Genomic DNA, 16743 nt, shown 5'->3' with positions numbered 1-16743 from the left:
ACAAATGGCTGTGGAGGCCATGTCATAAGGTATATTTGAAGCAGAGGTTGATAGAGTCTTGATTAATCAGGGCATCAAAGGTTATGGAGAGAAGGTGAGAAAATGGGGTTGAGAGGAATAATAACTCAGTAATGAAAGAATGGTGGAGGAGACTCAATGGGCCAAATGGCCCACTTCTACTCTCGTCTTAATGCATATTGAGCAGATAATCCATTCTATAAACAGTATTTTGTAATTAGATAATCTAAATATAAACTCAAGTTAATACATCTGCAGCTTAATACTTGAAGCAGAAATACTTAATTTTATGTTGTAAACTAAATTCCAGTCTGTAGTGATGATTCAGGTAAATGCTACAATATATTATTTTAAATTAGGAAAATGAGAATAACTTAATACTCACAATTGTGTACTGTGTTATTGCCTGTATTTAATTGGCATCACGATCAGAGTAAAATTTTTCTTTAAATCATGTCGAGTCACAGAAAAAGAAGGAGTTACCTTTTCTGGACAGAATTCACTATTGTTTTGCCGCACTTTCCCTGGTCGTCCTTTGATGACCGCATAGCAGAATATTGTAATTACCATTACAAAGAGAAAGTAACTGGTATGCATCAAATGCAAGTTAATGAGTGAACGGTCATCCTGTAAGTAAAATAAGCTAATATTTAAAGATCAAAAATTATAATTAAAATAATTTTAAATTTCATGTCTTAAAATCTTTCTTAAATGTATACAATTTTGTATGGTTGGATATTCCAGGTCACACTTAAACTGTTTTCAGAACAGAAAAGCACTGAATGATATGGCAGGAGGAATCTGGCCAATCCTGGCAGAGCTACTATTGCAACGTACCAGCCAATCCAAGTCTCCTCATCTTATCCAATATTCCTGCATTTTTATCCTTCAATTATTCAATTCCCTTGGAATCCCCTTACTTCACCCATTCAATTTATGATCACATTACTCTCACCTTTTCCGACTTCATTTCATAAGAACTCTGAATTTTAACACCTCCTCCAACAAATTTCCCTCAACTTTGCCTTATAATACAAGTTTCTTCAATCTCACCACAGAACTGACACCCAAACCCTGACTGCAGAGAATTTTTTTTGTGTACCCTCAATGTCATTTGGCTTAATATTGTACAGTTTTGCAGCAAGTCACATTTTAAAATGCTGCACCAACTTTAAATCAATATCTTGAGGAAAATATCTAGTCAGTGTGGATTAGTTATTTGTTGGAGTGCATCAACTTAATTACTTCACCCAGTACAAGAATAATATGGCTCTCTGAGCAACCAAAAAGGGATTAACTTTCATTCTTAATACAGTTCTTTTAAAACTCCTTAGTATTCTCTCCAAAATTTGTCTCATTTTTGAAGTGCAGTGTTTATTATTTCATCTTTTAATAAAAAGTTACCACAAATTCTTCAATATTCTGTTCTATGCCTCTAGAGCAGGGGTAGGCAACCTTAAGCAGAAATGATTTTCTAGCATGTGTTATTCATTAATTTGAGGCAAAACATAACTAGATATACTTAAATGGATAATTCCCATATTTCAAGTTTTTTATGACACTTATCTGGCCCACCATCTGCTCATTAATACACAATCCGGCCCACAGAGGCAAAAAGGTTGCCAACCCCTACTCTAAAGCCAAGAATTCCACGTGCCTTAATTTAAGGACATCCTTCTCAACTTTTTATGCCACCTATTAAAAGTTACTATTTGCTCATGAAATACAGGTTGAAACGTTCTGGTCTGGCACTCTATGGTCCAGCAACTCTTGTGGTCTGGCTTTGAATCTGAAATACACTAATTATAACTAAGATCCAAAGCCGACCTTGATCTGTATTCATCTATGGTTAATTAACCTACTAAGGCTACTTTTGTAACCTTTGTCAACAGTGTTTCCACACTAAGGATACGTTGGATTACTGCCATTCTCAGAATCCTCTTTACCCAGGGAATGTCCAGGGTAAAGAAAACAGTTTGCCTGCTCGGAGGGAGATTGGTGGGTCAGATGTGCTTTGAGTCAGTCAGATTAGAGTTTCAAACGATATTTGTAAACAATTTTAGAATCCCTTTACTAATCAGTCACCAACCTGCATTTATGCTCTTACATTTTCTAAGAAATTTTTGTTTTAGAAAAGGAGACATGGATAAAGAAAACTTAAAATTACTACACAAATTCAGGAATATGTATGAAGCTGTTCCATTTTACTACCGAAGATTATGCCATTGACACACTCCAAACATAACTGAAATCAGAGGTTTTAGGAGCACAAATATTGAAGTTGCGCCATGCCAAGTGAAAGTGTGCAAAATGGCACAACTAGGCCTGAAGAGAATTTTATTTATTTAGCACGGAACTGGCCCTTACAGCCCAGTGAGCTACACAGCCCAGCAACCCAACTATTTAATATTAACCTAATCAAGGATAATTTACAATGACCAATTAACCTACTAACTGGTACATCTTTGGACTGTCAGAGGAAACTGAAGTACCCAGAGGAAATTTATGGGGAGAACATACAAACTCCTCACAGACTGTGCCAGAATTGATCTCCAATTCTGAAACAGCCCAAGTTGTAATAGTGTCATGCTAACCACTATGCTACTGTGGTGCCCAACGGCAACTGACATTAGTAATGTCAATTACTAATACATTACATAATTGACATTACTGTACATCAATATCCAATACTGAAAGACCAGATATAATGCAGAGGACCATAATAAATTTAGGTGGTATTCTTGGAAATTTTAGAACATAGAACAGTACAGCACAGTACAGGCTCTTCGGCCCACAATGTTGTGCCGACCCTCAAACCCTGCCTTCCATATAAGCCCCCAAATTAAATTCCTCCATATATCTGTCTAGTAGTCTCTTAACCTTCACTAGTGTATCTGCCTCCACCACTGACTCAGGCAGTGCATTCCATGCACCAACCACCCTGAGTAAAAAAAACCTTCCTCTAATATCCCCCTTGAACTTCCCACCTCTTACTTTAAAGCCATGTCCTCTTGTATTGAGCAGTGGTGCCCTGGGGAAGAGGCACTGGCTATCCACTCTATCTATTCCTCTTATTATCTTGTACACCTCTATCATGTCTCCTCTCATCCTCCTCCTCTCCAAAGAGTAAAGCCCTAGCTCCCTTAATCTCTGATCATAATGCATAGTCTAAACCAGGCAGCATCCTGGTAAATCTCCTCTGTACCCTTTCCAATGTTTCCACATCCTTCCTATAGTGAGGCGACCAGAACTGGACACAGCACTCCCAAGTGTGGCCTAACCAGAGTTCTATAGAGCTGCAACATTACATCGCAACTCTTAAACTCTATCCCTCGACTTATGAAAGCTAACACCCCATAAGCTTTCTTAACTATCCTATCCACCTGAGAGGCAACTTTCAGAGATCTGTGGACATGTACCCTGAGATCCCTCTGCTCCTCCACACTACCAAGTATCCTGCCATTTACTTTGTACTCTGCCCTGGAGTTTGTCCTTCCAAAGTGTACCACCTCACACTTTTCCGGGTTGAACTCCATCTGCCACTTCTCAGCCCACTTCTGCATCCTATCAATGTCTCTCTGCAATCTTTGACAATCCTCTACACTATCTACAACACCACCAACCTTTGTGTTGTCCACAAACTTGCCAACCCACTCTACTACCCCAACATCCAGGTCGTTAATAAAAATCACGAGAAGTACAGGTCCCAGAACAGATCCTTGTGGGACACCACTAGTCACAATCCTCCAGTCTGAATGTACTCCCTCCACCACCACCCTCTGCCTTCTGCAGGCAAGCCAATTCTGAATCCATTTGGCCAAACTTCCCTGGATCCCATGCCTTCTGACTTTCTGAATAAGCCTACCGTGTGGAACCTTGTCAAATGCCTTACTAAAATCCATGTAGATCACATCCACTGCACTACCCTCATCTATATGCCTGGTCACCTCCTCAAAGAACTCTATCAGGCTTGTTAGACACGATCTGCCCTTCACAAAGCCATGCTGACTATCCCTGATCAGACCATGATTCTCTAAATGCCCAGAGATCCTATCTCTAAGAATCTTTTCCAACAGCTTTCCCACCACAGACGTAAGGCTCACTAGTCTATAATTACCCAGACTATCCCTACTACCTTTTTTGAACAAGGGGACAACATTCGCCTCCCTCCAATCCTCCGGTACCATCGCCGTGGACAACGAGGACATAAAGATCCTAGCCAGAGGCTCAGCAATCTCTTCCCTTGCCTCGTGGAGCAGCCTGGGGAATATTCTGTCAGGCCCCGGGGAATTATCCGTCCTAATGTATTTTTAACAACTCCAACACCTCCTCTCCCTTAATATCAACATGCTCCAGAACACCAACCTCACTCAGATTAATTTTACTCCCAGATTAATTCTGTGATTACTTGTTAGTAGTGTATATTCCCTAGAATTTTACTGTACATAGGTATAAGCAATCGATGCCACTCAGACCCAACAGCAGCATTATCAAAACAATCGATATCACATAAAGTACTAATACCCATGTCAGCAAGGACAAATAAGATTGGAATAGCTAATAAGATTTGATGAGGGTAAGAGTTCAGTGCAAGTTTCTCCTCCATTAAAAAAAATCACATTCACTCTACTAATTAGTCCTGCCCCATCATGACGAAACCACAATTAACTAAAAACATTGAACAATTATATTAGGGCAAATACAAACGTTTGTATATTTTTGTAATATACACAATACTGAAAGGCAAATTTAAAATACAGTGCACAATTTCATGTACCATTAATGATAGTTGAGTCATAGTCAGCCTAAAGGCAAAAACAACAGAACAAAGTTGACATTCTTTTTATGTATAGATATTACTTACATCTGGAACAATGACTGTTAGTTTAGGATTGAGTGCATGATAGACTTTCCCAACTGCTCCTTTATAACACCAAAATGGATTGTATTCCTGCGAGTATTTACTATTTGCATCTCTAGCTGTGGTGAAGATTTTATACCAGATGGTGGCGTTGCTATAGGTCTCAGGAATGCAATGTGGTGGTTGGCTGTAAAACATAATTTTCTCTTTACTTCATTGTTCAATTTACTTTGAAAGACAGCCCCATTTCCCATGAATTTTCATTGTCTTTCCTGACAACGTAAGAGGATGTTCAATTAAGTCTATACTAGTTCGCCCAGAAGTCCCATCAGTCCTTTCTTTCCCTTCAAAACTGCCAAATTTGCCTGCCACCATTCACGCCTAAGCATCTATTTAAAGAGGCATATCATTTACAGCAAACCAAAGTACACAGGGGAAACCCAGGCAGTCACAGGTAGAATGTGCAACCCCATATTGAGAGGTCAGATTTGAACCCAGATCACTGGAGCCACGTGCTCCCTTCACTGTGCCATCCTGTATGGGCTTAGTCATTATGCTTTTAGAACTGTTGCTAAACTGTTTCTAATTATTCATCCATTTAAATTTAGCTTTTACCTGATTCTAATAATCCACCCTGACATATTAACCAGACCTATGGAGAAGTTTATTACTGACTTCTAGTTCTCAAATATAACCCTTCTCCATCCTGTTTCTGCCCAACTGAAATAGTTATCTACATTTTCAAGATTTTAAGATTTCTTGAAAATCACGGAGCCTTCAAGCTTCCATTCTCAGCTCTAATTTTCACTGTGTAAACATACTTGGCCTACTGTACATTGACAATGTTAAGTTACGCCAAGTTCCATACATCTACCTACAATCATTCATCACTGCTAACCTACATTTACAACTGATCCATCAATGGCTCAAAATAAAATTCTCATTCTAGTCTAGTGATCCATTCTCTAACCATTTTGGTTATAGTCAAGAAACCTGGAGTCCTTCAATTCAGGCTTCATTCACATCTTACCATTGTTCACAGCAATCAAGACTTACATTTGGAATTTAATCCCCAAATTTTTCTGCCTTGCTCTTAAAATGTTGACCTTTCCCCCCCAGGTTCTAATTGTCCTACTAGTGGTTCAGTATCAGATTTGTAAAATGCATTCAACATATGCATTAAGATGCTTAGCCAAGTTCAATGCTCTACACATCACTGTTAATAAAATAACTTCATTAAAAAAGAAACAAGAGGCAATCTGGGATTTATTCAGTTTACAAATGTTCAATTGATGAATTTTCATTATTATGCCTTTGACTCTGAGATGTCTTTGATTTAAGAAGCTATTTTTCACAAGGACAAATATCACACTACTCTTTCCACAGGATTACACTGCACCAAAGTTCCCACAATACACAGCACTCACAGTCTTTGATTTACTAAACTGTTTATGGAAATGATTTTCCAGGAACACATCGTATTTGTATATCAAGGAATGTATCTGAAAATCAGCAAGTCATGCAAATTACCAGCTAAGACATATTATGAATTTTTTTGTTTAGTAGCTGATAATTTTTTCAAATAAAGAAACCTTTATAATGTAATAAAAATCATTTCAAACAACCTTTGGGGAAAAAAAAACAATATAGCTCAGTTATAAGCACTGCAAAATGCCTCAAAATATAGCTCAAGAATGCACAAATATGGATTAACATTATCAGCATATTGTATCACAAATTGTATAGACGATTTAATAGACTTACTGAAACTCTTGAGATTTTGCTTTATCCGAATTTATTGGACATATTTATTGTGTCAAAATTTCATGTAACAAAATATTTGGAGAGAACTGAACTAATTACAACATAATTAATCCAGGGAGCTCCTATATTCTAAGTACAGAGAGTTGCTTTAAAAACTATACCAGTCCTCAAGGGATCAGAAGTGGAAAAGGTGAGCAGTTTCAAGTTCCTAGCTGTCAACCATCTCTGGGGATATATTCTGGGCCCAACATATTGATACAATTACAAAGAAGGCACGACAGCAGCTGTATTTCACTAGGAGTTTGAGGAGAATTGGTATGTCATCAAATACACTTGCAAATTGGTATGTCACCAAAACACTTGCAAATTTATACATATATACCATGGAGAGCTTTCTATCTGGTTCATCACCGCTTGGTATGAAGGGGCCGGTTCACACGATCAGAAAAAGCAGCAGGAAGTTGCAAACTCAGCCAGCTCCATCATGGGCACTAGCCTCCCTAGCACCCAGGACACCTTCAAAGGCAGATGCCACAAAAAGGTGGCATCCATCATTAAGGACCCCCATCACCCAGGACATGGCCTCTTCTCATTGCTACCCTAAAAGGAGTTGATACAGGAGCCAGATGACATACACTCAATGTTGCAGGAACAGCTTCTTCCCCATCATCAGATTTCTGAATAGACAATGAATCCATGAACACTACCTCATTATTTTTCCCCCTTATGCACTATTTATGTCAGCAATATTAAACCTAATTCTGAATCTTGACAGCTGCTTTAAGACTTGTCAACTCCACTGTAGCTTGGGAGACTGCTAAATTCAGAAATTAAGGCTTTTCAATGCAGAAGTTGAATTTCCTCAAAGAAAACCATGGACCATCAGGTAATGACAATAAGCATCAAAATCACATGAGTTAAACTTGGACAAATTGAATGCTTATCCCCCTCAAGTATGGGTAAACTTAGCAATAAAGACTATATTAACTGCCACTGCAAATTTTCTCAAAAGTTCATAATCCACAACACATTTAATTTTTCAAAGGAGTATTCAAGATAATTCACAATTCAAAACAATACACATAGAACATAATTTCTATTTTGTTACTATTGACCCACCAGAGAATAATACTCACACTGTGACAGGAAAAACATTAGTTGCAGCAGTGATGGTCATACATGTAGTATAAACCATCTGCTCACAGTGGTTGTGGAGTACACATTCATCTAAATTCCAAGAAGTTGGTAGTGTGAATGTGATATTCATTTCTTCATGAGCTTCTCGTCCTACAAAATAATCACAGCACATTTTGTTTTAAGTTACTCAAAGACCTGCTATGTACCAGTTGTTTTCCCCAAATGAAAATGCAATGAAGTCAAAAGAGCAAAACGTTATGACTTCAATTAAAATAAAGTATGATGGGAGACATTTAATACTTGTAAATATTAAATAGATTTGTTCCTTTTATGGGGTACATGAATGGTAATAAAACTGCCTAACGTAGGTTAACTAAGTGTACATGAAGAGTCTAACAAGGTATACCATAAAGAATGCAATTAATGCTCAATATTTACAAACTTGATAGAAAGAAAACCTGTAATTGCAAAGCAATACAAGACCCTTGACACACCTCTAAAAACCTGCTTAGATGACATTGTACCCATGATGTTATTGCAATTAAGTTTCCCATTGCATGAATGACAACAAAAGTGATTTAAAAACATCACAGCCAAAAAATAGTTTAAAAAGTTAAATTTCAGGGATTTTATCAATCCATCCATTTCACTCAACTCCATTTGAGAAGGCCATAAGTAATGCAAGTCATGGAAGAAGGGCAAGTTAGGAGATGAATTTTGGGACTTGTACATAAAACTAACAAACTGAAAGCAAATTTTGTCAACCGGAGAACCATGGTCTCCATTCAATCATTGGCAATCCCGTACAACATACCAGATCTTAAAGAAACTTGAACAGAATAGATGTTGATATATTTCCACTAGTGGGAGAGTCACATAGCTACTAAATAAAGGACAAATCATTTAAAACTGAGGTGCATGATAGCCATTTCAAGGTTAGTGAATCTCTGCAATTCTTTGCCCCAAAGGTAATGAACACCAGATTGTTAGATATAAATTTTAAGGTGGAAATGGGTATATATTTGAAAGATCGAGGAATTAAGGTTTGTGATAAGGAGTTAAGGCCAGCATTGATCAGCTATGATCACACTGAATGGTTGGGCAGGCTTGAGGGGCCAATTGGCCTATCCCAGCTCCTAATTGTGTTCACCATGCCTTCCTTTCTCTGCAACTTAAAATATTTTTTTTTACTTTTACAATTTTGATGAAGGGCCTTGACTTGAAATCTTAACTGCTTCTAGCAACAGCTGCTACCTTAACTGAGTATCATCAGCATTTTCTGTCTACTTATCTGAACATTTATTATCAGTACATGTATCAGTCTGGGAAAGGGCAGCAGTATGAGAAAGCAAGTAAATCTGCTCTACGGGACAAGAGTGAAACCGCTAAATGTTTTGGAATGCTCTGACAGAAGCATTGCTACATAACTGTACTGTACATAACAATGCTTGTACAGCTATTAGCCAAACATGCATTTCATTGAATTTATAGCATATATCAAATTTTAAGCAGTAATTTTTTGTTCCCTTACTTCAAAGATTCTGAAAATAAACTACAATCTCAATCCTTAACCTCATTTCAGAAAATATTTATGTCTGCATCACCAGTAGTAATGTCTATTTCCTCAGGAAATACAAAAGCATTCCATTAGATTTTATTTTTCCTGTACAAAAGATCGAAACAATTGAAAAATGCCATGCAAACTCACAGGCTACTCACCTTGGTCTTAGAGGTGGAACTTCTGGGACAATTTTAGAATCACAAATTAATTTATTTAATAATTAAAATGACAGTAAATAAATTATAGGGCATCAAGTTATTTGTTTGCAGAATTTTGTTCATTGAATCATACAAATCAATAACTAGACTGTAATTAACTTAAAGGTAAAATATATATTTGTTAGTTTTCATAAAGGAGGCAGAATTGTAAAGTTATTTGCAAATTAATCTAAAAACCTTGTAACACTTAGGCTGCTAAGAAAAATGATACAATGAATCAAAAACAAAGAATTATCCTACTAATTTTAATCCTTTTACCTGTCAGTCCAATTTGATGTCCAAAGATAGTTGCACTAAGATGTGTAATATTCCGTGAGTATCCACCAAAAGGTTTTAAAGGATCCAGTGTGAGCGTTATTGCAACAGAAATATTTATTGGTCCAGGATCATCCAGAAGTTGAGGGGACTGAGTGGAACTTCGCATTTGTCCACTTGTTACTGTGCTCTCTGGGGTGGTGGTTTCATTAATGAGGTGCTTTAATGTTTCATTCTCAGATATGCACAAGTCCAGATCATTAAATTTCAACAAAAAAGTGTTCCAGTCCTAACAGGAAACAAAAACATGCTTATGATTTTGTAATGTTTTCCCTTTCAAAAATAAACTTTAATCTTTACCTTGGCATCAACCAAATGAATTTTGATCTATTTTTATTGACCTGAAGTCACTGTGAAACAATCCATCGTCAGGGACACATCAGGTTCCTCACATCAAGCTTCCCAGCACAGGGAAGACAGGATCTCATTCCTGGTTCCCAACAGAGAAGCTCACAGCCTAAATTGACACATCCTTTGATATATGGAAGCAGGATGTATATACCTACGAACATTCTGAATGAATATCCAAGAGTGTCATAAAAACTTAGCACATTGAAGATTATCTGCAGATAACATGCTCATTTAGGAAAGTCCTCTAGGGGTACTTCACATAGACATTACCACACAAAATTAAACAGTGCTTATAGAAATATTATGACAGATGACAGCATGATCACCCACTATGAACCAATCAGCTTTGAGGATGACTAAGATAGCAGAACTGTACTGTAGGTCTGCAGGAGAATACAAAGACAGGAAGGCAGAGAGACCACAACAAAGGGATTTGAAAACGAAGACAAAATTTGTAAAGGAAAAGATACCATTTCATTGGTTAGCAAAGGTAGGAATGTGCACAACTTAGGAGCTGAGGGCAATACAGAGGGACCTGAAAGCCAGGATCAGGGAGGCTAAAGACAGGTACAGGAGTGGAAACTCCAGCAGATCAACATGAGAGAGGTCTGGAGGGGGATGAGGACCATCACTGGGTTCCGGCAAAATAGCAACAGAGCAGCTGAAGGCAGTATGGACAGGGCCAATGAACTTAACCTGTTCTTTAACAGTTTTGACATTGTGGCCCCTGCCCATCCCCCACATGAGTCATCTGTTGTCAGCCCCCCAACCAACACATATTCCACTCTCCCCTCCTACCCCTCCTCACAGTCCCCCAACCTGCTCTCATGACTATACCCCTTCCCCACATGAAACCACCACGGTGGGCTTCACAGCTGAACAGGTGAGAAGACAGCTGAAATGTCTCAACGCAAGCAAGCCTGCAGGACCGGATGGTGTCAGTACCAGGGTGCTCAAAGCCTGTGCTCCTCAGCTATGTGGAGTACTTCACCATGTGTTCAACCTGAGCCTGAGGCTCCAGAGGGTTCCTGTACTGTGGAAGACGTCCTACCTCGTCCCTGTGTCGAAGACGCCGTGCCCCAGTGGCCTCAATGACTACAGACCGGTGGCATTGACCTCCCATATCATGAAGACCCTGGACAGACTTGTTCTGGAGCTGCTCCGGCCTATGGTCAGGCCATACTTAGATCCCCTCCAGTTCGCCTACCAGCCCCAACTAGGAGTTGAGGATTCCATCGTCTACCTGCTGAACCGTGTCTATGCCCACCTGGACAAGCCAGCGAGCACTGTGAGAGTCATGTTTTTTGACTTCTCCAGTGCGTTCAACACCATCTGCCCTGCTGTGCTGGGGGAGAAGCTGACAGCGATGCAGGTGGATGCTTCCCTGGTATCATGGATTCTTAATTACCTGACTGGCAGACCACAGTACGTGTGCTTGCAACACTGTGTGTCCGACAGAGTGATCAGCAGCACTGGGGCTCCACAGGGGACTGTCTTGGCTCCCTTTCTCTTCACCATTTACACCTCGGACTTCGACTACTGCACAGAGTCTTGTCATCTTCAGAAGTTTTCGGATGACTCTGCCATAGTTGGATGCATCAGCAAGGGAGATGAGGCTGAGTACAGGGCTACGGTAGGAAACTTTGTCACATGGTGTGAGCAGAATTATCTGCAGCTTAATGTGAAAAAGACCAAGGAGCTGGTGGTAGACCTGAGGAGAGCTAAGTAACCGGTGACCCCTGTTTCCACCCAGGGGGTCAGTGTGGACATGGTGGAGGATTACAAATACCTGGGGATATGAATTGACAATAAACTGGACTGGTCAAAGAACACTGAGGGTGTCTACAAGAAGGGTCAGAGCCGTCTCTATTTCCTGAGGAGACTGAGGTTCTTTAACATCTGCCGGACGATGCTGAGGATGTTCTACAAGTCTGTGGTGGCCAGTGCTATCATGTTTGCTGTTGTGTGCTGGGGCAGCAGGCTGAGGGTAGCAGACACCAACAGAATCAACAAACTCATTCATAAGGCCAGTGATGTTGTGGGGATGGAACTGGACTCTCTCACGGTGGTGTCTGAAAAGAGGATGCTGTCCAAGTTGCATGCCATCTTGGTCAATGTCTCCCATCCACTACATAATGTACTGGGTGGGCACAGGAGTACATTCAGCCAGAGACTCATTCCACCGAGATGCAACACAGAGTGTCATAGGAAGTCATTCCTGCCTGTGGCCATCAAACTTTACAACTCCTCCCTTGGAGGGTCAGACACCCTGAGCCAATAGGCTGGTCCTAGACTTATTTCATAATTTACTGGCATAATTTACATGTTACTATTTAACTATTTATGGCTCTATTACTATTTATTATTTATGGTGCAACTGTAACGAAAACCAATTTCCCCCAGGATCAATAAAGTATGACTATGACCTTAGAAAACTAGTAGCCATTTTTGGATGGCAAAACAAGGGATAACAACAAATGCATTGACATTGCCAAGTCAGAAGAAGACAGGTAAAGTGATACACTAGCATATTAATTGAGACAAAGGCAGAACAGGTTAACATCATGGAGAAAGAGCCCACATTTGTCCAACCTCTAATTATTGCCCATGCCCTCCAAACCAGGTAACATCCTGGCATCCTCATACGAGTGCACAGTTTCCAAAGTATTTTCCCCCATTTGGGACCATTCTGTTTGTAAACTTCACAGCCACGTACAGGTCCACAATCCCTTATCCAAAATCCTTGGGGCAAGTTGCATTTAGGAATTCAGAATTTTTTGGATTTCAGACCCCGCCCCCCCCCCCACCGATACAAAAAAACACGTACTGTATGCTCAAGTCCCCCATTTAACCTGTCTCAGTGCAGCGGACTTTAGGACCCGCCGGCGCATCAAACTTATGCACATCCTCCTGTATACTTTAAATCATCTCTAGATTACTTATAATACCTAATACAATGTAAATGCTATGTAAATAGTTGTTATACTGTATTGTTTAAGGAATAGTGACAAGAAAAAAATTTATTTCCAACAAAAACATTCAATAAACCATAAAAATATACAACTCCAAATGAACCAAATCAAACACATGGTAAATGACTTATTGGAATAAATGTAGAACATCACTGTCACTATAAAACTTCAGTAATTTGTCTTTCTGTTTATTTAAATCATATACAGTGGTAGTTCTGACACTATTTTCTTCGGTAAGATGCTGCACAGACACACCACAATCAAGTTTCTGCAATAACTCCGCTTTCTGCGTTATTGATAATGATAGATGCTTCCTTTTCTTTTTCTCATTGTTACCCATTGGGTAGATGCAGCTCTTTTTGACATTTTCACAGTGAAATTAAACACAAAGTCAACAGTGAACACAAAATATCAGCGAACAGCAAATGCACGTGTAACCAGTACAAGCGCTGAGCCACAACTGACGTCTGGCAGTCTCTGCTAGTGCTGCCACGTCACACCTGAGTGACGTCAGCTGTTGGCGAAAAAAACTTTGGTTTTCGGAGCTTTTTGGACTTCAGAATTTCGGATAAAGGAATGTACACCTGTAGTAGGTTCATGGCATTTCACAGAATCACTGTTTCATGTCATGACTAATTATATAGTAATAGCCAACCACTTTCATTTAAAACAAGTCTTTTGTCAACTTCTGTCAAATTTTGACTCAAATATTTTGTCTGGTTTGAAAATAGTTGCATGAAAGATAGGGTTCTGTTTAAAAAAAACATTTGCCATAAACATGACAATTGTTTGTTTTAAAACCTTTTTTATAATTACTGCTATTAATTTTGTTTCTATAAAATTATAGGCAGATACTAACAAACTAAAAATTATCACACATATTGTTTATGTATATAAATGCAAATTTGACAGTTTGAACTTCTTTTCTCTCCATCATCCGCACCCTATAAAATGGATCTTGAAGTAAAATTGCTCTCCAATGTAGTCTTTATGAATAGGTGCGAGCAATCTTGTAAAAAATTCAATCTGACTTTTTGTAGAATATACATTTTATTTCCAAGCAATAAATGGAAGAATAGAAGAGAAACTACCTCAGTCATCTCTGGAGACTTGATTTCTTTTATTTTAAAGAAGTATCCCAGTGTCAAAAAAGCTATGGCCATAGCACTGACACTGATCATAAACACCACAAGGGGAGGACGGTTGCTGATGTACACCTTCAAATTCTCCAGTGGATGGGCAGTAAGCATGGTTCCAGTTAAGTAAACCTACAAGACAGAAGGTTGTTAAATTCATGACAAGAATTGACGTGATTATCTACTGACAGCCAGGAGGGGATATGGGATACCATAAAATACATTATTTTTAAAATCAGCAGATACTGGTCAGGTTTATTTGAGGTACAAGGGACAGAACGCTGACTAAGGATTGGAAAATGAGCAGCAAACTTTAGGTATGGAATGAGACTTAGTAGAGTGGTGGAAATTTCTGGAATACATATTAATATTGATAGGCATCCAATTTTCATCGATCAAGAATTTCAAAGAGGTAGCAGCAGAGTTCTAATTAAAGGCACTTTCGAAATGTGGAAAATCTGAACAAGACTTCATCAAAAGAATCTTCACTTCAATTAACACACATGATTAAAATGAATATTCCTTTTCAACGCAAAAGATTACTAACCCTTTGCTTTCCTATAGATAACAGCTAAAAAGACAAATTAACAGAAAATGATTTGCATTAATATAGTTGCTGTCCTGAGACATAATGACCAATTCACACAATAAAAATACCATCAATTTAAGTTTGTGAATACAATAGCTTTAAACAATTTCAAGCAGAGATAATTATCTTTTATTCAAGTTTCAACTGTTGATTTTCAGAAGGAATTCAGGGGAGATCAGTGCATCACTAATGAGCCATGGAAAATAACCAGATAGCTTCCATTCACCCCAAGGAATTCACAAAAAAACTTGGTATTATTTTCCTTAAAACATTTCAGCTACAAAGAAATGTATATTCTTCACCTACTATTATTCTTAACTGCAGGAAGTAGACATTATTAAAAATGTAAATATGCTTTGTGAATTGTGACATTACTCGTGTTACTTTTTGCAGGCTACATTAGTAATCTGTTTGGGTATAATTAAAACCCAAACCAATTATAGCTAATTCCAAACCAAATCACTGCCAGAGGATTTGTAATATTCTCACTACTTAACCTGATACAGTATATCCATGTGTTACGCAGTATGGACAACAGAAATTCGCCTGCAGAACTCAGGAATCACTACCAAAAAAACTGAAATCCAGAATACAATTTCCTTTCATGGAATTGCTCTGGAGAGAAAAAAAATTGCTGCAGGGATTTGACCTGAAACTTCAACAATTCTTTACCTCCTTCAGATCCTATTTGACCGGCTGGATTCCTCCAGTATTATGCAGACATCCCACCTCTCCCAGAAGTTCCGGGAGTCTCCCGTATATTGATAGCGGCTCCCTGACGCCCACAAATTATATACAATATCCCGGAAATCGATTTTTTCAGAGAGAGAGAGACACAGAGACACAGAAAGACAGCCAGATGTAGCGAGAGAGTGACAGAGAGAGCATCTCGACTGGTCTCTCTGTGCTAAGTAGACCTATCAGTTTTCTCTGTGGGAGGGCTTTACAGTCAACCTCTCTCTCTCTCTTTCACTGTCCATCAGTTCAGTTTCGTGTCCTGCAGCGCCATGGCAGAGTGTTCCAAAAGAAGAAAATATAAAAAGTATTTCACCCCAGACTACAATAAAGAGTACCCCTGCCTAATAGGGGTCAAAAATAATGACAGTGTTGCTCGCTGCACTGGTTGCAACACTGACTTTTCTATTGCCCATGATGGGTTAAATGACTGTAAAATACATGTTGAGGTGAATTTAACAGGTGTCATCCGTTCGTTAGCATAGCCAACGTTATTTAAACTAGCTGGGTACCTGGCAAGGAGGCAGCTGCTAACCCCCCCCCCCCTTACAAGACAAAGCAGTTCTTCAAAGATGCCAGAGCATTCAATGCCAGGTGCTTTCAAAAAATCTTGGAGAAGTTCCCAATGAGACCAAATCTTGAAAAATCTGTCAGTGGTCAATACAGAGAGCCAAGATGAGGTGAATCCAGAGCAGATTTTGACTTTGGCAGAGAGATTTCCAAATGTGATCAAGGCAGATGCAAGAGAACAGCTCCACTTGGAAGTCCTGGATTACGTCTCAGCTAACCTTGAAGGACTGGTGCCAAACTACAAAAGTTTGCCAGTTGATGAGTTCTGGGGGAAGCTGTCCAAAGTAAAATCTGTGAGCACAGGGCAGTTGAGATTCAAAGAGCTCTGCCAGTTGATGAAGCTGCTTTTGGTGATGCCAAATTCTAATTGTGATGTAGAAAGGTTATTCAGCATGGTGTGTCACATTAAGACAGAATTCAGAAGCCAGCTGTCTCACAAAACACTTGTGAATCTGATGTCTTGCAAAATTAACAAATTTATTGACACAGACTGCTATGAGGTTGAGACTTCCGGCG

General features: G+C 39.0%; 1 protein-coding gene across 3 annotated transcripts in view; it reads right to left on the bottom strand.

Annotated features, from left to right (window-relative positions):
* The window catches only part of tmem248 (transmembrane protein 248), a 34173-nt gene that overhangs the window by 6923 nt on the left and 10507 nt on the right, over window positions 1-16743 (bottom strand). For 2 of the 3 annotated variants that reach the window (XM_072243092.1, XM_072243091.1), the window contains exons 2-6: window positions 14289-14465; window positions 9818-10103; window positions 7780-7930; window positions 4883-5066; window positions 502-645 (exon numbers count right to left, since the gene is read on the bottom strand). In XM_072243092.1, coding sequence (XP_072099193.1) covers window positions 502-645; window positions 4883-5066; window positions 7780-7930; window positions 9818-10103; window positions 14289-14465 — 942 coding nt within the window. Of the gene's footprint in view, window positions 1-403; window positions 646-4882; window positions 5067-7779; window positions 7931-9817; window positions 10104-14288; window positions 14466-16743 lie in introns of all 3 variants that reach the window. The other variant, XM_072243089.1, reaches the window with a different exon arrangement.

This window comes from Mobula birostris, chromosome 25 (assembly GCF_030028105.1).
Source record: "Mobula birostris isolate sMobBir1 chromosome 25, sMobBir1.hap1, whole genome shotgun sequence".
NCBI classification, from domain to species: Eukaryota; Metazoa; Chordata; class Chondrichthyes; order Myliobatiformes; family Myliobatidae; genus Mobula; species Mobula birostris.
The sequence above is the reverse complement of the archived record's forward strand: the minus strand, read 5'-3'. Positions and strand labels throughout refer to the sequence as shown.